Source organism: Urocitellus parryii, chromosome 1, assembly GCF_045843805.1.
Source record: "Urocitellus parryii isolate mUroPar1 chromosome 1, mUroPar1.hap1, whole genome shotgun sequence".
NCBI classification, from domain to species: domain Eukaryota; kingdom Metazoa; phylum Chordata; class Mammalia; order Rodentia; family Sciuridae; genus Urocitellus; species Urocitellus parryii.
The window spans coordinates 18,092,125-18,119,639 of NC_135531.1; the positions used below are offsets into that span (position 1 = coordinate 18,092,125).

Below are 27,515 nucleotides of genomic sequence, written 5' to 3' on the forward strand. Positions count from 1 at the left end.
AGTAGACATGAATAAGAAAAATTGATCATATTCAGAGACATAAAATTATTCAATATATTATGATAACCATTTGCTTGTATGACAATTTCTTAAAATGGGTATTAAAGATTCTTCAAACCTGTACCTGTAAATAAAATTTATTTTCTCTTTTCTTCATAGATGGTTATGTCCTTCGGAGTCATCTGGTAGACAAGTAAGGCCATTTTTTTTTCTATCATATTTTTAAAAAGCATCTTGTTATTTAATTTAAGAGCGATTTCTAATATAATTTAAATAATATAACCTACTATGCTATCATAAATAAATTTAAAACAATATATTATACTAATATTAATATGGTGGTATCTATAATAAGGTTTTTATAAAGTGCCACTTATAAATAAGCAGAAAGCCCCTCTCATTAATGATTAAACAGTTCATAGTTTTATATACTCACTGGGCTTTCTACTTAGAAAATAGAAAAGACAGATCAAAACCACTCTTTTATTAATACTTTGCATTTTACTTACTGATTAATATAGTGGTTGAATTTAATTAACTAGGGACCAAATAGTATCTATATAATAAATACGAATATCTCCTGTTAGCAGTTTATAGTTCAGCTTCCGACTGAGAATTTTTCTACACTCACACCAGGCATAGTAAACTGTTATGTTGCCTTTATTGGAAGCATGCTAGAAAGAAGAGAATAGTCAATGATTCTTCTATCTTTATGAATTAGACGTTGTCACGGTCTGTCACAGTTTGGTACTGGTGTGCCATTGGAGTCCTCCAAACTATTTTAAGATTCTGCTCTAAGAAACACAGTGCAAGAAATGAACTCCATTATTAGATTAAGTCTTTACCAATACAAATATTTATGGAATTCAGCATAAAAAAAATCAAGGAGGATTCACAAACTATTTATCCATATACAATCTGACACCAATTAGAAAGAGACAAATCAATGTAAGGCAGCTATCAGAAAACTAGCAGAGTCAAAACAAAAAATTCATACTATCATTTTTTCCCATTACAACTTTAATAACAGTGGTGGGCATGGGGGAATTTTCTATAGCTTTTATTATAAAAGATAAATTTTTATGGAAATAATGTATGACAAGGAGGACATGTTCATCACTGATTGTTACAGGATGATTAAGAGACAATATAGATGCCTGTAATCCCAGCTACTAGGCAGCCTGAGGCAAGAGGATCAAAAGTTCAATGCCAGCCTGGGAAACTTAGCCAGACCCTGTCTCAAAAGAAAAGAAAAGAAAATGCTGGGATGTAGCTCAGAGGTATAACACTTGCCCTCCATGTGAGTCCTTGGGGTCAATCCCCAACAGTGCAAAGAAAAAAGAGGGAGAAGAAAGAGAATGTAGAGCGTATACTGTCTAATTATTGGTTCACCACGTAATGAACACTTAATAAATGAATGACAGGAAAATCTGTTCTCTTTTCATTTGCATGAGATTTGTATTAGCCAAACCCTCCCTCATTCTCAGAGAAAGGATCCAAACAGAAGACATAGGGAACTCATAGCATCTGTCGTAGTTGGCAGCAATTTGAAGGGCTGCTGCTGCTGCTATGATAAAGCACAGAGAGAGGACAGGAACTGGGAATGGGTCTGGTCTAAGTGACATAGCAACCTCACATTTGTGAAACTTGAAACTGCATCCTGTATTTCAAGATTATGATCCTATTTATAATGCCTTCTATTTTTATTATTTATAGATCACTCTCATTAGATTATCAGCATCTTAAAATCAAAGCCTGTGTCTCATTCATATTTATGCCTCCTGCTACTTAGAAAGGACTCAATCTGTTTGTTGAATAAAATAAAATATTTCACAGAGATTCAGGACCAGGCTAAATCCAAAATGTATAAAAGAAGCCAAAGTTACTATTATAGATGCTATCTATAATGATAAATAATTTTTATATAATTATATAACATAAGAATCCCCATAATAACCATATCTTGACTACATATTCCCTATTTAATAGTTATATATTTTAAAATTGATATTTACAAGTTATACTTAGAAATGTAAAAATAATACAGCTATTTCCTTTGTTGAAGATTATTGCATTTTATCCAATGTTTGAAATCTAAGCAGAATTATGAATTTGTTACTAATGGTTATAAAAAGTTGTTACATTTTTGATCAAGGCTCCCAGTGGAGGACTGTGCCCTGACTGTTCCATTGGCTCAGTTCGACCACATTTCTTAGGGAGCACAGCTGTGTGCCCATGATAAGGGCTGAAGATGGGCAGACAGGGCAGATTCTGTGTGCTCCTAGGACTGTTTCACTTTATTCTGTTTGTAGCATGAAGCAGGATTGAATAAAGCCAAGAAAGAAGAAATACAGAGGAATATGAAGTTTCTTGCTACTTACAAACGCATAACATACAGCTTCTCACTTTTAAAAGTTTGGATTATATAAAAATCACATTATTGCTCTTTTCTTCTATATATTGCTTTAAATTTAGGAAGACATTTTCTACAAAATAAAAATTATTTTTTATATTTACAGTGATGGTGAGATCTATGACGATATTGCTGATGGTAAGTCTCAGATAGCATCCACCACAGAGAACAGTAACATGAATTTACAATTACAGTATTAACTATGCAATACTGAAAATGGCTTGTTAGACTAATTAGAGCCTTTCTGTCTAATCAGAATTTAAGCTACTTGAAAATGTGAGGAAAGGTAAATGTTCTGGTGTCATTATGAGTCTTCCTTTCACACAGAGCTGAATTTTTTTCTTTTTTAAAAAAGGAACTCTTATTTATTTTCTTTGAAAAGAGAAGTTTTATACAAATATTTGGCAAATTTTTCTTTGTACCATAAATCTTAAGATTTTCTTATCCAAATAAACATCATTTTTACTCAATGAATATGTATTTATTTCATAAAAAATAGTACTAGTATGTACATGTACAAACTTCATACATTTCTAAATTGTGATTTTAAAAATTCCTCTCAGCTAAAGCGAAGCCTAGTGATAATGAGGTTGCCTTTTAGTCTTTTAAGCATATGATACTTACCAATGTTTGGTTTTTAATCTTACATTTAATTAAGCGCAAGATAAAATAATCTTGGGTCTTATTTTGATGGTGAGTTTAATTCTGTCCAGAAATTTAGTTGGAATTGTATACTAAACAGTGAAAGTTACATACATGGCCTTTAGTTTAATAAGTTTTTCATAAAATGAACCCATTTTACTTTTATTTAATCCTAAACTATGAAATATGAATTATCCTTATTTCTAATCTTAGAACACTTAAGAATATGCACTTTATGTAACTGTACTTAAATTTGTGTTCTTTTTCTTTCAGGTTGCATCTATGACAATGACTAGCACTTGGTCCTGTTCATTCTGCCATATTCATTAGTTGCCAACATGAAGTCTGGATTTTAATTGGCATGTTTTATTGGGTATTGTAAAAAAACGAATGTACAAAACCACTTATTGTCATTTGTGATGAAATGCTGGAAATCTTTATGAAGTTTTGAATTTAGAAAATAATCTACTTAATTAGTATCTTAAAAGATTATGTTAGTGAGATGTAAGAATTATTAAATATCCCATTTTGCTTTGTCTGCAATTGTGAATGTACTTCTTTTAGACAATAGATAAAATCTCCATGATTCCCTTTACCCTCCCCCAAAAAAATAAGGAAAAAAGGAATATCATTGAAGAAACGACTGTCCTGTCCAAAAAGTAACAGAGAAGAATAAAGAATGTAAGGAAGAAACTTTTAAAACAACTCACAAGAAGGAAAACTGTTGTTTGTGTCTCTACTTATGATAGTATCATATATTCTCTATTCAAATTGTGTATCTTTTCAAAATCCAGAGTTAGCTCCTTTGCTGCTAATCAGTTAAATGTTTCCAAAAATTATAATAGAAGCAGAACTTTGGTACAAAGTTTGTCCCTATTTGTTAATTGCAAATATATGTTAATTATTTGATAAGAACTTTATGCATTCATTATGTACATCTAAGATTAAACTATAGAAGAGCCTAAAATAAGTTTTCATTTTTGCAGATTCATATGTTAACAGTTTAATTCTGTACTCTGTTTAAAGTACTATTATAGCTAGAGCAGATAGGGAAAAGACTACCCTACAGTTTTGAAGAATTGAAAGAAGGACCTTAAAAATCACCTTCCTTTTCTGGAACCTCTTTACTAGAAATACTTTTAAAGATTTTTTTAAAAATTTTATTTTCAATTACCTCTGCAGAACTTAAAAAAAAATGTTTAGCCCTTTACTAGGAAGTTGGCCAACAGAAGGAGCACAAAATTAATGCACCTTAGTGTTGGACTAGGGTGCTTCCTATCCATTCATACTCATTCCCAAAGCAGATGCCCCCCAAATGTGAAGCATATTTGGGTTTCAAATGCTAAGAACACTACACGCCATGACACAAAGTGCAAGACCCAACACCCAAGAAAGGAACACATAGAACTAATAGAAATCCCATTTACCTCTACGAAGGCTCTGAGTTTGTTTACAATTGAATTTTTAAAAAATTTCAGTGAGGTTTTTACAATACTAAAACACAGGTAATACATTAATGATTATCTAATCAATGAGTTTAATAAATGGATAAAGGCTTCTGAAAGACACATCTGGGGTAGGAGGGCTAATTGCAAAAGCTTGTAGTAATTGGTAGTGAAAAAAGGTGAGAAAAATTGACAGTCGAATCCTGCGGTTTACAGATGAGGGCACTGAGAGGATAAATAATGTATCCCTTATCCCCTCCTGACTTATTAATAGAATAGCCAGCATTGGGATTTGCTAATTTCATATTTTAGAAGTTGTGGGGAGAAAATTTGAAAATTCCATCAACTTCTACCATTCAATTTATGAGGGCCCGAAGTCCTCAGATTAGAAACTATTCATCTCAAAATTCCCTTCAATTATGAAATATTTTAATGTTTACTTTTTTTTCGGCTAGCCAGTAGATTCCCTTGTCATGAATTTCTTTTAGTACTAAATAAAATTGTATGTCAAAAGTGGTTCTTGTTTGTTACATTTGATAGGAAATATATATAATTCACTGAAAGTATATTTTCAGTAATTATTTCTGATTGAGAATACTATAAATCCAGTGCAATGTCAGTTCTTAAAATTCCAAATTAGGTTAGGAGACTATTTCAGAGTTATGATTTCTGCATCAAGAAATGGACATACATAGACCTAGAAAGATTTATGTAATAATTATCTTAATATAAAAATATATTTTAAGAATTAATTTTAATATACTAAATATGACTTCTATTATAGTTTGTGTGTATAATTTTGTTGTGCAAGAAGAGCTACAAATAAAAAAAAATTACTTCAGCTGAAAATCCTTGCTTTCTATTTCATAAAAACATGAAGGTCATTAGCCTTTCTCTCCCTTAATTTGAACTCATACCCAGAACCTTTGATCTTATTTCTTTCTACTTCCTTTAGGGTGTTCTTCCTGCATAATTCATTTTTTTCCATTCTCCCTCTTACATCATCTCTTTCCCTCTTATGTCCCTCCCCACCAGACTTACAAATATATTAAAATCTCTCTAGGGGTAGGAGGGAAAGAAACCTTGCCTCAAATCCAAATACCTCTCCAACTGCAGCCCATTTCAAGCTTCCTTTTCTTACCTTATTGTCTTAAAATGGTGAAATACATGTGACAGTCTGAAGAACATGACTCCAAGACCTCTAGCAATGGGGGATATAATGGACCAAAGGCCTCAACGGCTGTGTTCTGAAATCCATCATCACCTTGTGCCCTAACCAGGCTTCCCATAGGCTGGTCCAGCCAATGGTTGGGTTTGGCAGGAGTACTAAGTCATGACCCAGATTCCCTCGTGTGCATGCTTTAGTTTGAGGGCTCCCTGAAATCCTTGCTAAACCTTCCTTACCTGCATAGCACTTTGAGAATCTTCCCAACTGTCTTGCGTTCCCTGGAGCTGACTTGCATGCCATCTAATGACTCCTGAGTCTTCCCTGGCTCTTTCCCAACTTCTTTTCACACAGGTATTCCTCCTTGGCCATCAGAAGAAAATCTTTGCATTTTTACCCCATCTTGATGTCTGATTTCCAGAGAATGCAAATTGAATACAGTACAGCTATAAAGTTTATAGAAATGCACGTCTTTTCAACTGAATCTGAATATGGAAAGGAACTTTATAATTCTTTTTTTTTGTAGTTGTAGATGGACAGAATGCCTTTATTTTATTTAATCCTAAGGATTGAACCCAGTGCCTCACACATGCTAAGCAAGTGCTCTGCCTCTGAGCTACAGCCCAAGTCCTGTAATTCATTTTTAATTAGTTGTAAATACTACTTTGATGCAAACCAGACGTGGGAATCCTCCACCAATGTTTATTCCTTTGTCACATTCTTATGTAATATTCAATTTTTAGCTTCCTGCAATTTGGATTCTGTTATAATTACTCTGAAGGCATTTATATGTGATGTCCTGCAAATAATTGTAACTCATAACACTCAACACTGAAATCTTCCACTTTCTGCCTTAAACTACCCCTCCTATAGATTCTCTTTCATCGACATCTCTGTCATCTAGTCACCCATGCTCAAGCCTGGAAGTTGCTCTATTTCTGCTCTCTCATCCTCCCTGTCCAACAAAACATTAAACAGAGCTCTGTCTTGTTTGTTTTATATTCTTATAATTTGCATGCTATTTGAAGCCTGTTGTTTTAGTCAGCTTGTGTCACTGTGACCAAAATACCTAACAAGAACAACTTAGAACAAGATTATTTTGGATCACAGTTTCAGAGGTTCGTTCCAAGGTTGGCCAACTCCATACCTCTGGGCTGAAGATAAAGGCAGAAAGAATATCATGACAAAAGGGTGTGGCAGAGGAACGCAGTTCAGGTCATAACAGCTGAAAAGCAGAGAGCTCCACTTACCAGGGACAAAATATAGGCCCTCAAAGCACTCTCCCAGTGACCTACTTCCTCTAGCCACACACTCTACCTGCCTCCAGTTACTACCCAGTTAATCCTGTCAGTAAAAATCCACTGACAATGTTGTTGTTCTTATTTACCTAGTCACTTTACCTTTGAATGTTCTTGCACTGTCTCACACATGAGTTTGGAGGGATACTCATATCTAAACCATAACACCAATTATTATATATTGATAAGAAAAGAACAAATGAATAATGTTTCCACAAGGAGCATGTTAATCCAACAGACTGACACTAATTTTTTCTTAATCACTCTTTCAAATGCCATATGAATTATAGTAGATTGATGACTGAGCTCTGCCTATTAGATTTATCAACATACAAGTCACTGCTGTCCTTAGAAAGATTCTCTGAGGCAATTGAAACCAAGCTAGTTGATTATGAGTTACTGTCTTTATGGTTTTCAGGGACTGGCTGAAATACTAATTGTATTTGTTGCTGAAAGCTCGGTCCTTATCCCTGATGCCAATCCAATAATGAGGACATGGTTTTCAGAAAAAGGAAAAAGAAGATTTATTGCTTTGCTAGCAAAGGAGAAATATAGGGGACTTCTATCCCAAAGGCTGTGATTCTGCCCATCGGAAGGAAAATGTGGCTTTTAAAGAGGTGACTCGAAGGCTATATTCCAGTGTCCACTGTTGGAGTTGTACTTAATTCACTTGTTAATTTGAGAGAAAATCATTTCTAAGATCTTCTGGATTCCCAAAATCTGGATTACTTCATTCCTTTGGTGGAGGATATGTACTCAAGAACGGATAAATCTCCCTAAAATGGGGAAGAAAAGTAATCCTGTTTCCCCTGAGACTGAGAGGGTGGAGGGAATTTAGGGAGGAGCAGGGAGAGAGGAAGAGAAAGACATGTGTCCATTATAAAAATAAGTTGCACTGGCAGAGCACCAAGGGGTATTTTCAAAGCATAAAGTGGATCACTATTGTACTTTTGGGTTATTTTTTTACAAAAAAGTAATGCTTTGCTGTCTTGTTTGTTGCTGTCTTAGCATGAGCACGATCCCTACCCTATGTATGCCTTGTCCAGTCACATGTCATTTGGCACTTTGGACCTCTGGACTACTCTGATGCTGAATACCCTTAACTGTCCATGCCCTACCTGATAGAGAACAAGGACTTTGGGTTACTTTCCCCAATTTTGCCCTCTTTCAGCAGGAAGCAACTTGGAGATGTCATAACCCATTTTCCCATAGAAATAGAATATAGAGATGGACAGTGGGGAAATGTAACAGTGGTCCAATGGAGTACTATGCAGCAATTAAAAATAACAAAATCATAGAATTTGCAGGGAAATGGATGGCACTAGAGCAGATTATGCTTAGTGAAGCTAGTCAATCCCTGAAAAACAAATACCAAATGTCTTCTTTGATATAATGAGAGCAACTATGAACAGAGCAGGGAGGAAGAGCAGGAAGAAAAGATTAGCATTAAACAGAGACATGAGATGGGAGGGAAAGGGAGAGAAAAGGGAAATTGCATGGAAATGAAGGGAGACCCTCATTGTTATACAAAATTACATATAAGAGGTTGTGAGGGGAATGGGAAAATTAACAAGGAGAGAAATGAATTACAGTAGATGGGGTAGAGAGAGAAGATGGGAAGGGAGGGGAGGGGGGATAGTAGGGGATAGGAAAGGTAGCAGAATACAACAATTACTAATTGGGCATTATGTAAAATTGTGGATGTGTAATCGACGTGATTCTGCAATCTGCATTTGGGGTAAAATTGGGAGTTCATAACCCACTTGAATCTAATGTATGAAATATGATATGTCAAGAGCTTTGTAATGTTTTGAACAACCAATAAAAAAATAAAATTAATAAAAAAATAATAAAATAAAATGATAAAAAAAAAAGAAATGTCACAGTGGTCCACTTTATGCTTTGAATAGCCATTGTTTCTCTGCCACTGCAACTTGTTTTTTAAATGGGCATGTTTCTTTCTCTTCCCTCTTCCTGCTTCTCCCTAATCTCTCCCCCTCCCTAATCTCAGGGAAAACAGGATGACCTTTCTTCTCCATTTTAGGCAGAGTTATCTGTTCTTGAGTACACACCCGCCACAGGAACAAAGTAATCCAGAATCTGGGGATGGTGCCAGAAGATCTCAGAAATGACAATCTCCCAAATGAACCAGCAAATTTCAACTCCTGCAGAGAGCACTGGAATGCAGCCTCTGAGTCACCTCTTTAAAAGCCCCCTATTCCTGATAATGAGCAGAATCACAGCCTTTGGGACAGGAGTCCCCTGTGTTTCTCCTTTGCTAGCAAAGCAATAATTCTTCCTTTTCTTTTTTCCTTAAAAATAAAAATAAAATTAAAAACAAGCTGGTCACAATGGTGTCCCCAATTAGACTTTCTGAAATCAGAGGCTGCCATAGAATTTGTGGTACAAGATGTTTATTAAATATCCATACTTGTGAAAGGAATTGAAGGAAGCAAGACTAAGGAAGAGAAAGAAGTTGAATTGCGTGGCAGGCCTGACAAAAATCTTCAGCCAGTCAGAGGGGGCCTGTAGAGTAAATGCTGCCTATCAGTTATCTTCCTTCAGACCAAAATGTGGGGCCTTTTTCTCCCCTTCCTATCCACATGGGGGACACCATGGGAAGTTCATGACTTTGTACAAGTTGGCTGCAACTGTGGCACACCCTGAAGGAGCAGACAGACCGATGGAGGCTGTCTGCAGAGCACCATCTTCTCAGAGGCAGCAAACTGTTCTTTGATGGGGGTCTGGCAGCCCATCTCCATACGGTTGGAGAGGTGAATGGGAGGTTAGAAAACTGAGACACACATGGGCACTTATTTCTAGAAATTTTATAATAAAAATGAGGAGCATGAGTTAAGTGATAGTTGAACAGAAAAATAACGTGAAGGAAGATCTTATTTACGCTATTTGGGGAAATTATTTTCTAAACTCATAAAGGCCTGATCTTATTCAAAAGCTAATAAGAAGAAAGGAATTAAAAGGAATAATAAAAAGTCAGAAGAGGCACAAAATAATCAAGGATCAAATTTTCTTGAGAAAGCATGAGTTTGGAAGGAATAGATTATGAATTACAATTTTTTTCTAATAAATTAATTCATACTGTATTGTGAAATACTAAGCATTATTCTGGATATATTATAAAGGCTCAAATATTACCTATTCTTTTTATGACTAATTTGGAAATTCTTGCTGATGTTACCCACATTGTCACAATCATGTTATATAAATAATTATTTTAGTGACTACTAGTTAGTTTTTTTTTGCCTCATGTTTGAGATTATTAGATAAGCCACATAAACAAGATTCTAATCTTTGCTAAGAATCAGAATTTTCCTTCATAAAATATAGATATATTTAATTTATAGATTTGTTGTAAAAATTAATTGAAACAATGTACTTAAGCATTTGATATAGTGTCTAATACATGTTAACTATTGTTATTATCCCTCTGCTTGGTAGTTTGCTAATACACATTCTGAATTTATCAACTCAATGGAATCTTGTTGAGGTTCCATTTATTTGCCTACTGATATCTGAGAAGTAATATAAAAACACACAATATTAAAAACAGTAAAGTAAATAAACTAACTGGGTCTAGTTCCTACCTATGACTATTAAGTTTACACGGTGGTCCATCTTTTTTATTCGGTATTTCTTGCAACAAGACTATACTTAGAAAGTCATCCTGGCTTTCCTAACACAGACATCTATGTTTTAATTTAATGACAATTTTCATTCTGTTTCCTTTGGGAAAATAGTAGGCTACATGTCTGTTTTTCTAAAGTAGATAGAAGCATAGTCACAGTCTTCATCTTTTTCTACAAATGTGGCAAAATAACTCAACCGATACCTATCCTCTTTGGGATCATCTGCATTCAGTGATCCTTCTACAACTCTCTCCACAGTCTGGGTTAGAAGGATTTTCCAAACTCCAGACAGCATGTTTAACCAACTTATTTTTTAAATTAATTCTTGGTGCATATATTTATACCTAATAGTGGGGCTCATTGTGATGTATTCATACATGCACACAACATAATTTTTTCAATTTCATCCTCCAGTAACTCCTCTTTTTGCCTTCTCTACCTCCCCTTTGGTTACCTTCCTCTGTTTTACTGATTTTTATTCTAATTTCATAAGATTCTCCTCCCTGCTACCTGTTTCTCTCTAGCTTCAACATATGAGAGAAAGCACACAACCCCTGACTTTCTGAGTTTTGCTTATTCGGCTTAGGACATGCTCTCAAGTTCCATCAATTTTCCTGCAGATAACATAATTTCATTCTTTTTATGACTGAATAAAATCCCTTGATTATATATTCCACATGTTCTTTATCCTTTTGTTGATAGAACCTAGGCTGGTTTTGTAACCTGGCTACTGTGAATTATGCTGCTATAAACATGGATATTGCAAGTAATGCTAAAGTATGCTGACTTTAATATTTTTGGATAAATACCAAGGAGTGGTGTAGCTGGATCAAATAATGGTTCCATTCCTTGCCTTTTGAGGAATATCCATACTGATTTCCATAGTGGTCACACTAATTTACAATCCTTCCAACAGTGTATAAATGTTCCTTTCCCCCTACATCTATGCGTTTTTTATTTTTGTATTCTTGGTGATTGCCATTCTCACTGAAGTGTGAAATGAAATCTCAGTATAGTTTTGATTTACATTTTCCTGATTGCTAAAGATCTTGAACATGTTTTCATATATTTGTTGGCTGTTTGTATTTCTTCTTTTGAAAAGTGTTTAGGTCACTTGCCCATTTATTAATTGAGTTATTTGGTTTTTTTGATAAGTTTTTTGAGTTTTTTATATATTATGAATATTAATCCTCTATCAGAAGTATAGTTGGCAAAGATGTTCTCCTATTTTGTAGGTTATCTCTCTTCACGTTCTTATTTCCTTGGCTGTGCAGAAGCCTTTTAATTTGATGTCATCCCTTTTACTTATTCTTGATATTATTTCTTGAGCTTTAGTAATCCTATTGAGAAAGTCATTGTCTATTCCTATAAGTTGGAGTATTCACCCTGTTTTCTTCCAGCCACAACCTATTAATGATTCAGTCAGAATATTGATTCAGAGTTCTTGACTGCAAGCAACAGAAATTAACAACTGCCCCTGAGTAGCTCATTAATCAAAGTCTGCATAGAACTCCATCAACTTAAGTCACAAGTCTGCCCACATGGTAGTGGGAGGAAAGATCCCAACCCTTTGGTTTCCACAGTAAAAAAAAAAAAAAAAAATCACTTAGAATTACCCTCTCAAATAAGATGGCACTCAATGCTGAAAAGAATTTCTCAATACAAAATTCAAAGTGCTATCAAAGAAAGGGAATTTGATCTCATGAGTAAAACAAGCAGGGTACATAATTTTTTTTTGAAGAATACCAAGATGTATTACTATGTGCTTAAATATTAAGCACATAGTAATATTTCTCACATATTTTCCTGTTTTCTTAAAAAAAAATTGGTCCTCTATCACTTCCTTGGGCACTTTTGATAAAAACTGGTAGAGAAATTATTTCCTCCTATAAGAAACACTCTAGTGTTTCTGATAATAATAAAATGGCAACTGATAAGACAATAGATAATGATGGAGACTGTGACTAACTACTGAACATCCACTCTGTCTACAGGAGTGAGTTACAAAATTTGACAGATATTTTCTGTTTGGTCCTTCTCACTCCTGTTTTGTGCCTTTGGCACCAACTTTTATGGACTGTCCTGTGAAGGTCCCTTGACTTCTAGGTTCTGTATTCATTAGGCCCATGGGGAGCATTAGTATTCAACAGGGGGAGAGAGAGTAAAGTCTGGATATGTATTTCTCTTCAACATTTTTTCCAGAGGGATTCCCACAAGCTGGCTGTGTTCTTCAGCCAAAGATCACAGCTCTGTCCAATAGTCCTCACATTTTATTGGCTTTTTGGTATATTTGGATGCTTCTCCCTCACCTCGATCCCTGTTTTACACGTCCACTCCTAGAGTGTAACTCTTTTCCTTGAGGTATTCCTGAAAACTGTCCATATGTTTGTAAACAATTTCTTTATTCAATTTCCCCAAAATTTCTTTATTTGGGTTTGCCAGTTGTTTCTCTAGGTCCTACAGATACATGATTCAACTTTGATGCAAAATGTTGCAAAGATTCTCCAGTTTTTCAACAGAAGTGCTATGGTTTGGATATGAGGTACGCCCCAATGTTTCGGCCTTAATGCAGGAATGCTTGGAGGTGAAATGTTTGTTTTGTGAGAGCTGTAAACTAATGAGTTCGTACGAGTTTTAATGATAACTGTGGGCAGGAGGGGGATGGCTGAAAGAGGTCGGTCACTGGGAGGATGCCCAGGAAAGGATCTTCTTCACTGAAGTCCTGATCCTCTTCTCTCTCTCTGCTTTCTGGCCACCATGAGTGGAGCAGTGCTCTTCTATCATGATATTCTGCCTCACCTTGAGCCTAGAGTAATGAGCTTGGCCGACCATGGACTAAACCTCTCAAATTGTGAACCAAAACTTTCCCTTCTCTAAATTATTCTTGTTGGATATTTTAATCATAGTGATGAAAAACTCACTAATACAAGAAGCTATATATCAAGGTTTATGTATAAAATTCCCCAATTTTTCTTACCGAAGGTTTAATTTTTTTTTAATACACTCCTCAGATTAAATAAAATATCCCTGTAGGACAGATTTAGCCCATGTGATTAGTCTGCAACCTCTGTCATTTATGATGAGAAATAAATCAGACAAAGCACACATCACTCCAGCTATCCAACTTCACCAGTACCAAGGAAGCTTTTAGTATGGGTAAGTGATGGACAAAATGTATTTAGTGTGTATGATAACCAGATCAAATAGCTCTTAGTAACACCGAAGGCATTGAAAAACCTTATAGAAACACAATCATGAAAAAAGTAATATTGCACACACATCCTTGAGCATCTAGGATGTTACAAATACTGTGGCCTGAAAACAAAGAGAAGTCTAAAGTCTTACCCAACTGAGAATGATGTTCAATAACTAATGTAGGCTTTTTGTGGCCAGGTTCTTAGCAAAGGAGAACAATCTACTCTTAGAGTAACTGAAGGGTAGGTGTCCCTACAATGAAAAGTTATCAGAGATAAGTTAAAAGTAAAAATATTATGTTGGGATAGTGTGTTGTGGTACGATTCTGTAACCCCAGCTACTTGCAAGGCTGAAGCAGGAGGATCACATTTTTTAGATGTGCCTGGGTAACTTAACAAGATCTTGTCTCAAAATTAAAAAAATATATAAAGTTCTGGGAATGTATCTTAGTGATAGAATGCCTCTGGGTTCAATCCCCAGTACCAAAACCATAACCAAACAAATATCAAAAGAAAAAATGTATATTCTCAGCCTCCCCATGTCATTTAGAAGTTGTTCTGACCTGTTGGGTTCCTATCAACATTCTGAATCATTTCAGCCTCAACATCACCCAAGTAACAAAATTTATAGTGGATTAGTTAAGTGACAGTCATTGCAACTCCTATCCTTCATACAGACCCAAAACCTTGTATTTCCCCAACTACCTTTAAAACACAACATTGTTTGTCAATATTGTCAAAAGACTTAGAAATCATGTGTCAGCTGGGCAAGGTGGCACATGCCCATAATCCCAGAGGCTCAGGAGGCTAAGGCAGGAGGATCAGGAGTTCAAAACCAGCCTTAGCAACGGTGAGGTGCTAAGTAATTCTGTGAGTCCCTGTCTCTTAATAAAATACAAAATAGGGCTGGGGATATGGCTCACTGGTTGAGTGCCCCTGAGTTCAATCCCCAGTACCAAAAAAAAAAAAAAAAAAAAAAGAAAAAGAAAGAAATCACTGTGTTAGCTGAAGCTAGCTATTTGGCTTTCAGCTTCAACTTTGACCCCTGGGGGTTTTCCTTCCTTTTAAATGACATCAATTATACATGCAAGGAAACATTTATAATAGTATCTCTTTTTCTGTATTACTAGATACTTTATATATCAGAAGAGTCTTCAGGGTAATCTCTCCACCAAAGTGTTTGATTTGATAGTCCCAACATCTCTTGACCTTTTCAGATGCGTTTGAAACAGCATTTGACATTGTGACTCAGACTAAAAGTTTACAAATTATTATTATGGTCCACTTTATCTTATGAAATTAGTCATTGTCCAAATGATCATTTAAATTTAAAAAAAAAATCAGATTTCAGTCCAGCCTTTTTGGATATATTATTTTGATGTGTCTAGATCTCTTTTCTCTAATTTTTAAATTCTTTTTAAATGTATCAATGTTGCTTCAACAATATCTTAGAGAATGACTTCCATTGTTTCAAAAAAGGAAAGACAGAAAATTTCCAATTAAATCATGCCCTGTCAGAAATATAAAAAAAAAAAAAATCCCAATTATTATCAGAAACATTACGAAGGCAGGGCTCCAACAGAAGGACATAGTAAATTGCCATTTGTGAGTTTTCTGTTCATCAAAGAATTTGTTATTTCTTTATTTACTTCAAAATGGGTTATATTCAAAAGTGGAAAAAAATAGTATTCCCTTTTTAGAAGGTATTTCTGCTTAACTGCACTAGTTTTATCATTGAAGTATTTTAAAAAGTCGAGCTGCGGGGCTGGGGCTGGGGCTCAGTGGTAGTGAACTTGCCTAGCATGTGTGAGGCACTGGGTTCGACTCTCAGCACCACATATAAATAGATAGATAGATAGATAGATAGATAGATAGATAGATAGATAGATAAAGGTCTATCAACAACTAAAAAATAAAAATTAAGAAAAAAAAGTCTAGCTGAGCATGATGGCATGCCTGTAATCCCACCTACTCAGGAAGCTGAGGGAGGAGGATCATAAGTTCGAGTCCAGTCTGGGCAATTTAGTCTCAAAACAAAATTTTTAAAAAGGGCTGTGGATGTAACTCATTGGTAGAGTACTTGCCTGGAATGTTTGAGACCGGGTACTGCAAAGAAAAAAAAAAGTTGAACTGTTGTCAAGAATAAAAATCAATACAATATGAGGGGATTGCTTCAAAATATCTAATGTACATCTACCATAGAATCTGGTGTGCCACTGCTGGTTATATGCCATAAGGAAATGAAGTCAGCATACAAAAGAGATACTTGCATCCTCTATTTATTGCAGTACTTTTCACAGTAACCAGGGTAAGAAATCAGCCCAGGTGCTCACTAACAGATGTGTAAATTTAAAACAATGAAGAAAAATAAAGTATTAGATTCTCTCTCTCTCTCTCTCTCTCTCTCTCTCTCTCTCTCTCTCTCTCTCTATCTCTCTCTCTCTCTCTCTCTCTCACACACACACACACACACACACACAAATATACACCATACCATTTTATTCCATTTTATTCAGTCATAAAGAACAATAAAATCATGTCATCTGCAGGAAAATGGATAGAACTGGAGGACTTTATGTTAAGCAAAATTAACCAAACACAAAAAGATACATATCACATATTTTCTCTCAGTTGTAGAAACTGGGGAAAAAATAGAAGATTTCTAGGGAATGAGAAGGGAGTTGGGGTGCTGAGAGAGGAGGGCAAGGGAGGCTAATAGGAAAGATGGATACAATCAAAGTATGATATATGAGTGGATGAAAATATCACAGTGAAACCCATTGTGTTGTAGAATTTATGTTTGAATAATTGGAATTAAAAAAAGTTGAGCCATAATTTCTCATAACATTGCTAAGTCAACATAGTTAGATTTGCATAAAATCTAAGCCCCAACATCTTGCTTTGACTGAAAGTATATTAAAATCATATATACACATGGACTACCAATACAGTATCATTCTCTGCAGTGCGAAGAATTGGCTCAATCACAACAAACTCTGCATGGTGTTATCTGAGTTTTGCATGACTGCAGTAGGTTTTGTGGCATAAGTTTTTGCAGCAACATCTCTAAATTTTGTTTTCCAGCCTATCAGGCAGGCAGAGGTACCCTTATAAGAGCAGAGACATTTTCTCCTAAAAGTGATGTATCCCTCCTAACATTCAGGAGAAAATCTATGGCATTGAGCCAATGCACTCAAACTGTAGTGGGCATAATAATCACTTCTATAGTGAATATTTGATATTTTTGAATTATAAGCATCCAGTCTCTGCTTTTCTTTGCATCATGTGCTGGATTGGTCTGTCTTCAACTTGGCAGTAAAGCACCAGTCTAAAGCTGTACAAAGGAAAAGGTTAATATAGGTCTAAGACTGTAGGCTTTATAAAGTCCTGTTTGGAAAGTAGGCTTTGGGCTGGAGTTTGGACACTTGGATTCAGGGAGGCTTTCCACCTTTCTCAGAACTGACAAAAGTGGCTCAATATGCCCAGATTGTTGGTACACATAGTATGATTCATAGTGAACATTTGCTTTACTCTGGAATTTGGGTACATGCTAGACAGAATATACTATGTGACCAACCTCCAATAAAAACCTAAGTTTCCCTGGTAAACAAAATCACACATGTTGTCACAGACTGTTGCTGGGGTAATGAAGCAAGGCTACATCTCCAAATTTACTTCGCGGTACACATTCCATCCAGAGAGAAGAACGATGGAAGTGATTGGACATGCCCCTCCCTTGGAGGACATTTCCTATAAGTTTTATCCAGCCATTCATCCTACACATCCTAGTGTCCAGAATTTTGTCAATGATCACCCAAGTTTCAAGAGAGGCTAGTAAAGTGAGTCTTTATTTTAGATGGTATAAACTCAGCTAAAAGGTAAAAATCTATTACTGGAAGATGGATAATTTGGCAATGGAGATAATTAACAATTCCTGTATCAGAAACTACTATACATCTCATTAGTCTAATATGATATAGGGATCATGTCTAAAGTCATAAAGTACAATTCACTAATATGATGCTTTGCACACAGGAGAATGACAAGAAACCCTGTGTATAGATTGCTTCATTCAAAACAATACACACACCTGTATTCCCAGCTACTTGGGATGCTGAGAGAGCAGGATAATAAGTTCAAGACCAGACTGGGCAACTTAGCACGTCCCTGTTTCCAAATATATTTTTTAAAGGGATGGGGATGTAGCCCAGTGGTAGAGCACTTACCTAGAATATCTGAGGCCCTGAATTCAATCATCCTCAATACCAATAAATAAATGAAAGCAGGGCTGGGATTTTGGCTCAGTGGTAGAGTGCTCCCCTAGCACCGGCGGGACCCGGGTTCGATCCTCAGCACCACATAAAAATAAAGGCATTGTGTTGTGTCCATCTACACCTAAAAAATAAATGTTAAAAAAATAAATAATAAGTAATAAATAAAGAAATAAAAGCAACATATTTAGAAAACTAAAAAAGCAAAGGATATCTAAAGCTGTGGCATAACTAATATAAAAAGGAAAAAACAATTGAAGTTTTTTTTGAAAATGAAGTTTCAATAAATCTGATTAGAATTTTACACTCATTAAAATTTGAGGGGCTGGGGTTGTGGCTCAGTGGTAGACTGCTCACCTAGCACGTGCGAGGCCCTGGGTTCGATCCTCAGCACCATATAAAAACAAATAAATGAAATAAAAGTATAAAAAAATTTGAAGCAGAAAATATGTAATTCCTTGAATGTCACAACCAAGTTTATTTCCACTCCGTTTATGCTGAGCATTACTTGTTATTTGACCAGATAATTTCAAGTCTCTGATCACTTTTTATAGAAAATTTAAAGAATTCAATAGATACAAATAAATTAATTAAATAATTAAGAAAATCAATAATAATTTTTAAATCTCTCAAGTGTGACAGTAATTTAAATAATTATTACCATCTGTAAAATTCTGTAGGAAGGAGTTATAGGTAAACACTGGAATTAGAAATTTACAAAGCAAAGTCATAAAAGTTAATGCAGAATGTTAGACACAACTTGTGAAAACACAAAGAAGCAAAATATTCTTAGAAAAACAAACAAAGAGAACCATTTCTCTGATTCCGTATTGACCAGTTCATTGGAAAGGGTGCTGACGAAGAATGCACTGGAATTTATCCCATTAACAGTGGAACCAACCCAGATACCCTTCAATAGATGAATGGATAAAAAAAATGTGGCATTTATACACCATAGAATATTCCGCAGCACTAAAAAATGACAAAATCATGGAATTTGCAGGGAAATGGATGGCACTAGAGCAGATTATGCTTAGTGAAGCTAGCCAATCCCTAAAAAACAAATACCAAATGTCTTCTTTGATATAATGAGAACAACTAAGAACAGAGCAGGGAGGAAGAGTAGGAAGAAAAGATCAACATTAAACAGATACACTAGGTGGGAGGGAAAGGAGAGAAAAGGGAAATTGCATGGTAATGGAGGGAGACCCTCACTGTTATACAAAATTACACATAAGAGGTTGTGAGGGGAACGGGAAAATAAACAAGGAGAGAAATGAAATACAGTAGATGGGGTAGAGAGAGAAGATGGGAGGGGAGGGGAGGGGGGATAGTAGAGGATAGGAAAGGCAGCAGAATACAACAATTACTAATATGGCATTATGTAAAAATGTGGATGTGTAACAGACGTGATTCTGCAATCTGTATTTGGGGTAAAAATGGGAGTTCATAACCAACTTGAATCTAATGTATGAAACATGATATGTCAAGAGCTTTGTAATGTTTTGAACAACCAATTAAAAAAAAAAGAAAAAAAAAACAGTGTGCTTTTTTTTGATTTTTTTTTATTGTTGGTTGTTCAAAACATTACATAGTTCTTGATATATCATATTTCACAGTTTGATTCAAGTGGGTTATGAACTCCCATTTTTACCCCGTACACAGATTGCAGAATCACATCAGTTACACTTCCATTGATTTACATATTGCCATACTAGTGTCTGTTGTATTCTGCTGCCTCTCCTATCCTCTAGTATCCCCCCTCCCCTCCCCTCCCCTCCCCTCTTCTCTCTCTACCCCCTCTACTTTAATTCCTTTCTCCCCCTTGTATTATTTTTCCCTTTCCCCTCACTTCCTCTTGTATGTAATTTTGTATAACCCTGAAGGTCTCCTTCCATTTCCATGCAATTTCCCTTCTCTCTCCCTTTCCCTCCCACCTCTCATTCCTGTTTGATGTTAATCTTCTTCTCAAGCTCTTTGTCCCTACTCTGTTCTTAGTTATTCCCCTTACAACAAAGAAGACATTTGGCATTTGTTTTTTAGGGATTGGCTAACTTCACTTAGCAGTGTGCTTTTGAATGCAAAAGACTCTTATGAGACCATGTGATACGGAATCTTCAGGGAATCTCTAAAGTAAGATTGGCACCAATCATGTCATGATTTTTTTCTACTAAATTGTGCACAGAATCTTAATATGACATTTGTTTTTAAAACTGAGCCATGGTCCTGGAACTCTCCTGATATACATACAGGTGGTATGTCTGCTCTGAAGGTCAGCAAAGACCTGAGCAAATCCCTCTTTGGAATCCTTTTGCTAGGGAATCCTAGATTACTTTCTCTTCCTTGTTTCCTGGTGTCTCTCTCTATAAGAACATCAAGTTTTAACAACATTCACCAGAAGGGAAGTCTGCCTAAACTAATAATTCAAATAGTACATTGGAACCTCCCACTGTGATGACAAGCTAGTCAATTTCTCTATTACTTTCTCTTTTGTACATTGAGACTATTTTATTGAGTACATATGCATTTATAATTTTAAGTCTTCCTTATAGTGGAGCCTCGTTTCTTTATGTTGAGACCTTTTTAAAACCCTAATAATGCTTTCTCACTTGACCTATTTTGTCTAACATACAACGTCCATTTTTCATTTCTAACTCTTTTAGTGTTTAGTAAATTAACCTAACAATTTCTGTTTTCTTCACAGGTAATTTATAATTAAGTATTCTTTACATGCAAACATATTTGAACTCACTTCCTATCTTACATCATACTTCAGTTGGTCAGGTTTTGTTTTTTGTTTTTTTTTTTCCCTCTCAACCCTCCTCTTTTGTGGAGATTGATTTATTTCTTTGTTGGTTTTCTTATTTACCCTCCTACACTGCCATTCACATTCAAGTTCTACATGCTGTGACTCCTCTAATGACTATCCTTGTATTTTTTTTTCCTGCAAACCTCACAAGGTCAAAAGTTGATCAACTATTTAATCCTTCCCTCAAAACAGTAGAAGAGTTTTAGAACAGTTCAACTAAGATCACCTACTCCTAAAAATGAAGCTATTATTGTCTAGTATTTTGTTTCCTTTTTAATTCCTAAAACTAAAAAAAAGTTATTATTAGTAAATGCAGACTGATTTTGTTTAAATTTGCCTACACATTTTACCAATGTCTTTATTCACCATTCTTCCTTCTACCTCAGACTATCCTTCCAAGGCCATTCTCTTTTTGTTTTGAAATGCACATATTAAAGTTCCTCTAGTAGAATCTTGTGGTTGTAAACATTCCTATATTTTGATTATCTAGAAATATCTTTATTTTTCCATATTTGTTAAATAAGGATTTTTCAAGTGAAAATTTTTGATTGACACTTTTGTTCAGCACTTTAAAGATGCTTTTCCTCTGTCTCCTGGCATCTCTCATTTCTGCTGAGGAGAATATAATTATTCTAATTGTAGTTTCTGTGGGTTATCTGTCTTTTTTCTCTATCTGCTTTTAACATCACTTTTCCTTTGATGTTCTGTACTTTCACTACATAATTTCTGGGTGCATATTTCACTTTATTTATTCTGATTGACCTGCATTATCTCTCAAATATTTGTTAATTTATGTTTTTATAAGCCCCAGAAAACACAAGGTATAAACTCTTTAAATATTGCATATTCTTTAATTCTCAATTATTTTTCTGAGAATCCTATTAAAGTTTGTTCAATTTTCTTATGCTATTCTTCATATATTTTTACCCCCTGCAATAAGGAATTCTTAAAAGTTTCATTGTTAAATTTAGATATACATTCCATACAGGTAAATTCATGCTGTTTAATAAATAGTTCTGTAAGTTTAATAAACATAGTCACATGACCACCGCTATGAACAAGGAGTAGAGCCTTCTATCACTCCTAAAATGACCCTGTGTCATGCTTAGCTGACTCCACTGACCAACTCCACATCCTGAAAAACACTGATGACTTTTCTGTCATTGTAGTTGCTCCCTTTCCAGAACGTCAAAAAGTAGGTTGGTAAGTAGATATCCTTTCTCTTAAGTCTGACTTCTTTTGCCTAGCATAATGCATTTGAGATGCATATATATTGTTTTAGATTTATTCACATGTTCCTTTTTAATGCTCCATGATTTTCAATAGAGTAAATATTGCAAATTTTTCTATTCATTCCCCAGTCAAAAGACAATTGGGTGGTTTTTAGTTTGGGGCAATTATAATAAAGCCATTATAAACATTTACATCCAGGTCTTTGTGGAAATGTAAGTTATGATTTCACTTTTGTAAACATCCAGGGGAGTTTGCTAGGTTGTATATAAAGCACATGTAACTTCAAAAGAAACTGGCCAACCACTTCCCAAAGCCACTAAATCATTTTGTGTCCCCACCCCAACATCAGGTCAGAGAGCTGCCCTTGTTCCACATCCTCACCAGATTTGGTATTTTCTTTTTATTTATTTTTAAAAGCCATTCTAATAGGTATGTAGTGGCAGGTTATTGTGGTTTCAATGAGCATTTTTTAAATTAACTAATCATATTGAGCAGCTTTTCAAGTGCTTATTTTCTGTGGGTATTGTGTGTGTGTGTGTGTGTGTGTGTGTGTGAAGTATCTGTTCAAGTCTTTTTTATTCATTTAAAAAAATTTTGAATGTTGAATGCTCTTTATATAGTTTGTATACAAGTGCTTTATCAGTTATGTGATTGAAAACATTTTTTTCATAGTCTGTGGCTTGTCCTTTTATTCTCCTGAAAGAGTAGAAATTCTTCCTGTCAATGAAATCTAATCTGTCAATTTTTTCTCATAGTGGCTATGTTTTTGGTATAATATTTAAGAAATTTTCCCTCATCCAAAGCCACTATTTTCTCTTATATCTTCTTCTAGACTTTTCATAGTTTCAGTTTGTGAAAATACCATTAAGCCAACACCATAAAGATTGTTCTTTCTAAAATTAATTGCCCTTGTAATTTTGTCAGAAATTAACTTTATGTATATTTTTCTAAGCTTTTGACTTCTATTACATTAATTTATGTTCATCCTTTGTCTAATATTGTCCTGTCTTCACTATGGTTTTAAAAATAAGTTTTAAATAGTATTTGTTGATTATATTGTCCCATCTTTCATTTCTGATATGTGTAAATTTATAGCTCCTCTCTCTTTCTCCCTCTCCATCTCCCCCCACCCCCCCACCCCCCACATTGAGGAATTGAACCTGGGGTACTTTACTTTTTCAGTTAGGTAAAGTGGTTGATAATATTGTTTAGGTCTTCTGTACCCTTACTGATTTTTCTATTTGTTCTATTGATTATTAAGAGAGGAGAATTGGGGTTTTCTTTTCTTTCTTTCTTTCTTTTTTTTTAGAGAGAGAGAATTTTAATATTTATTTATTTATTTTTTTAGTTTTCGGTGGACACAACATCTTTGTTTGTATGTGGTGCTGAGGATCCAACCCGGGTCACACGCATGCCAGGCAAGCGTGCTACCGCTTGAGCCACACCCCCAGCCTGAGAACTGGGGTTTTCAACTGTATTTATCTGTATTGTTACTTGTTTTATCTGTTTTTGCTGATTCTATTTTTCTTTCTTTGTTTCTTTTGCTCTTTTTTTTTTCTTTTTGGTACTGGGGATTAGACCCAGGGGTGCTTTACCACATCCTCAGTTACACAGTTACATCCCTTGCCTTGTCTTTACTTTTTTATTTTGAGATAGTGTCTCACTAGGTTGCCCAGGCTGGCTCAAACTTGTGATCGTCCTGCCTCAAGCCTCCCAAGTTAGTGGGATTATGGGTATGACACATGGTGACTGACTTTCTTCATGTTTTTGAAATTATTTTTGTTCTTGCACACACATTTAGAATGAATACATCTCTTGGTGAATTGAGTACCATATTACAATGCAATTTCTCTTTTCACCCTTTATCATAGTCCTGAATTATACTTTATCTGATATTAATTTAGGCACATCAGCTTTCCTTTGCTTATTGTTTATGCACAAAATATTATTTCTGTTTACATTTTTATTAACATGTATTAGTTATATATTTTAATGGTGTTTGGTGTGGTATTTCAATACTTACATACAGCATGCACTGATCAAATCCAGCCTCCCTTTATTCACCCTCCCCTTCGTCCTGTTGCAACCTCTAGTAATCACTATTCTACATTCAAATCAACTTTTAAAAAACCTGTCATTTTATTATATGTAAAGTAAGCTTCAGGTAGATAGTAACTGTTGAATCTTGCTATCTTAAAATATTTCTGCTTTTAATATGGGAATTCATTTTTTCCCCAGCATATCAAGACATTTGGACACAAATAACCTCAAGATAATTGTAAACTATAGTAAAATAATTGTGATAAGTTTAGAGTACTTATTACCTTTGTTTTTGAATAACAACTGTACTGAGATCTATTATGCACATACCAGAATTCCACCCTTTTAGACACATAATGCAGTGGTTCTAGTATATTCACAGAGTTGTACAACTATAATCATGATAATAAAATTTTAGAAAATTTTCATCACTCCCAAAATAAGCTCTATTCCAATTTTCCCATTCTCCTTGTTCCTGGAAATCACAAATATTTTTCACCTCTATAGATTTGCTTATTCTAGACATTTTATGTAAATGAAATTATACAATATTTGTCCTTTTGTGCCTGGCTTCTTTCACTTAGCACAATATTTTTCAGGTTCATTCTTCTAATAGCATGTATCAGTAATCCACTCCTTTCTAAAGCTGAATGCTATTCCATTGTATGAAAATATTGCATTTTTTAATCTGCTCACTTATTAACACTTTTATTTTTTCAATTTTGCTCTATTAGGGATAATCCTTCTATTAACCTCGTGTACACATCTTTGTGTGGATATTTGTTTACTTTTTTCTATTTTTTGGACATATACCTAGGAGCAAAATTGCTGCTTTATATGTAAATTCTCCATTTACTTTTTGAGGAACTCCACAGAAGTTGCACCATTTTACAATCCTACCAGAAATGTATGAGGGGTCACTTTTTCTACATCATCATTGACCTGTGTCATTTTCTTTTTTCTTTAGCTTTAATAGTAGATTATGAAGTAGCATCTTATCGTATTTTGTTTTGTGTTTTCTTAATGAATATCTTTTCAGATGCTTGTTGACCATTTACATGTCTTCCTTGGAAGAATATCTATTCAGTTACTTTGCTCACTTTGTAATTGGGTTGTCTTTTTTTTTATCATTGTCACATTTATTTTAAAAATATATTCTGGGGCTGGGGATGTGGCTCAAGCGGTAGCGAGCTTGCCTGGCATGCGTGCGGCCTCAGCACCACATACAAAGATGTTGTGCCCACCGAAAACTAAAAAATAAATATAAAAAAAAAATCTCTCTCTCTCTCTCTTTTTAAAAAAATATATTCTGGATAAGAGTTCTTTATCAGATATGTGATCTCTTATGTTTTGTAGTTTTAGCTCTTATGTTTAGGTCCATGGTTCATTTCAAATTAATGTTGTAGATGGTCTGAGGTAGGTGTCTGACTTCATTCTTCTCACATTTAGACATCCAGTTTTCTCAGACCATTTTTGAAGACCATTCTTTTCCCCATTGAATTGTATTGGCACTTACTGAAAATCATTGACCATAAGTGTTAGAGTTTATTTATGGACTCGCATTATATTCCACAGACTTAAATGTCTGTCCCTATGACAATATCACATTGTCTTAATTATTGTAGCTTTGTGGTAAGTTTTGAAATCAGGAAGTATATAGTTCATTTACTCTCAATGTAATAATTGGTGTGAGAGGGCAGAAATTTTCCATGTAGTTATTTGTGTAGTATACCTTCTTAACTGATCATTGTATACCTTAAACTAATATTGTACCAATTCACATGTAATGTGAGAGTCTTACAACAGTCTTATTTTGTTGTACATTTTACTTCTATAATTTAAATATACAATTCATTATAATTGCCTTTGCTTATTTATTTATTCTAGTTGTAGATTGATACAATACCTTTATTTTATTTGTTTATTTTTTTTATGTGTTGCCAGGGTTTGAACCCAGTGCCTCACACATGATAGGTAAGTGCTCTACCACTGAGCTACAAGTGCAGCCTGTCATTGCCTTGACTTTAAATGAGAAATTACTCTTTAAAGTTATGAAGAAATGAGAAAAAATCATGTTTTGTTTATTGATATATTAGCCATTTTTTCTGTTCTTTGTCCTTTCATGTAGATCTGAATTTCCATCTGGTATTATTTCCCTTTGGTCTGCAAAACTTCCTTTAGCATTTAATTTAGAACGCATCTGTTCATGACAAATTCTCTTCACTTTTTTAAATCTGAAAATATCTTTATTTTGCTTTCATTTTTAAAAATTGTTTTTACTAGATATAGAATTCTAGGTTGCAGCTTGCTTTCCTTTTACATTTTAAAGATGTCATTTCATTGAATTCTGGGTTGTACTGTTTGATTAGAAGTTCTCAGTGATCTTTATTGTAGCCCAATAGTTGCTTTGCTTTTGGTTTTCTTTTATAATTAGTTTTAAGATTTTCTCTTTGTTTCTTTTTATTTTTGTTATTTGACAGTTTTCTTATTACGTGCTTGGGATTGGTTTTCTTTATTTATCCTGCATGTGATTCATTCAGTTTTTTGGATCAGCATATTAATGCCTAAGATAAACATCAAATTTGAAAAAATTCAAACAAATGTTTCCCCCTCCCCCCATTCTCTCTGCTTTCTCCTGGAACTACAATTATAAATATTTCAGATTGCTTAATTAAAAAAATATGGGACATTGAGGCCTCTATTCTAGAGCTAGTGTATCCTTCTCCCTAAGTTATCTTTTGGGGTCTTGGTGCAATACTTTTTCTAAATTGTAACCTTTTGGAGGGTCTTACTGTTTCTTTTTTTTAAAAAAAATCAGTCATTTTCTTCTTTATGCTTTATATTGGTCTGTTCTCAAATGCACAGATCTTTTATTTTTTAGTCTAAGATCTATTATCATACAGTGAATTTCTCATTAATATCAGAAATATCAACATTTCCGATATTGTGTTTTTCATTTCTAAAATGTTCACTTGATTCTTTGTAGAATATATCTCTTGTGAAAGCCCCTATCTGCTCACTCATTATGTCCAACACTTCTTTTAATTCTTTGATAATATTTGAGAAATTCTGCTGATTCCAATGCCTGTGTTTATGTGGATCTGTTTTTTTTTTCTATTTTTTCTCAATAGAATGAGTAATATCTAGTAATATTTTTATTGTATGCTGGCTATTATAAATGCTATGAGAGTTTTGGGGAAAGGTTTTTTTTTTTTTTTTCCTTTTTCTTTTTGAAACAGGTTCTCCCTAAGTTACCTACAGCTTTGCAAAGTTGCTAAGGCTAGTTTTGAACTTACAGTCCTCCTGCCTCAGTTTCCCAAATAGCTGGGATTGCAGGCATGCACCATCACGCCTCGCT

The 27,515-nt window shown here is 34.6% G+C and overlaps 1 protein-coding gene across 1 annotated transcript in view; it reads left to right on the forward strand.

Moving 5' to 3' along the window:
- Positions 1-3,446, forward strand: part of Fyb1 (FYN binding protein 1) — a 93,399-nt gene extending 89,953 nt beyond the window's left edge. The window contains exons 16-18 of the mRNA XM_077795497.1: positions 160-193; positions 2,520-2,551; positions 3,329-3,446. Of these exons, the coding sequence (XP_077651623.1) occupies positions 160-193; positions 2,520-2,551; positions 3,329-3,351 (89 nt within the window). The 3' untranslated portion in view covers positions 3,352-3,446. The remainder of the gene's footprint in view (positions 1-159; positions 194-2,519; positions 2,552-3,328) is intronic.
- Positions 3,447-27,515: the final 24,069 nt, after the last annotated feature.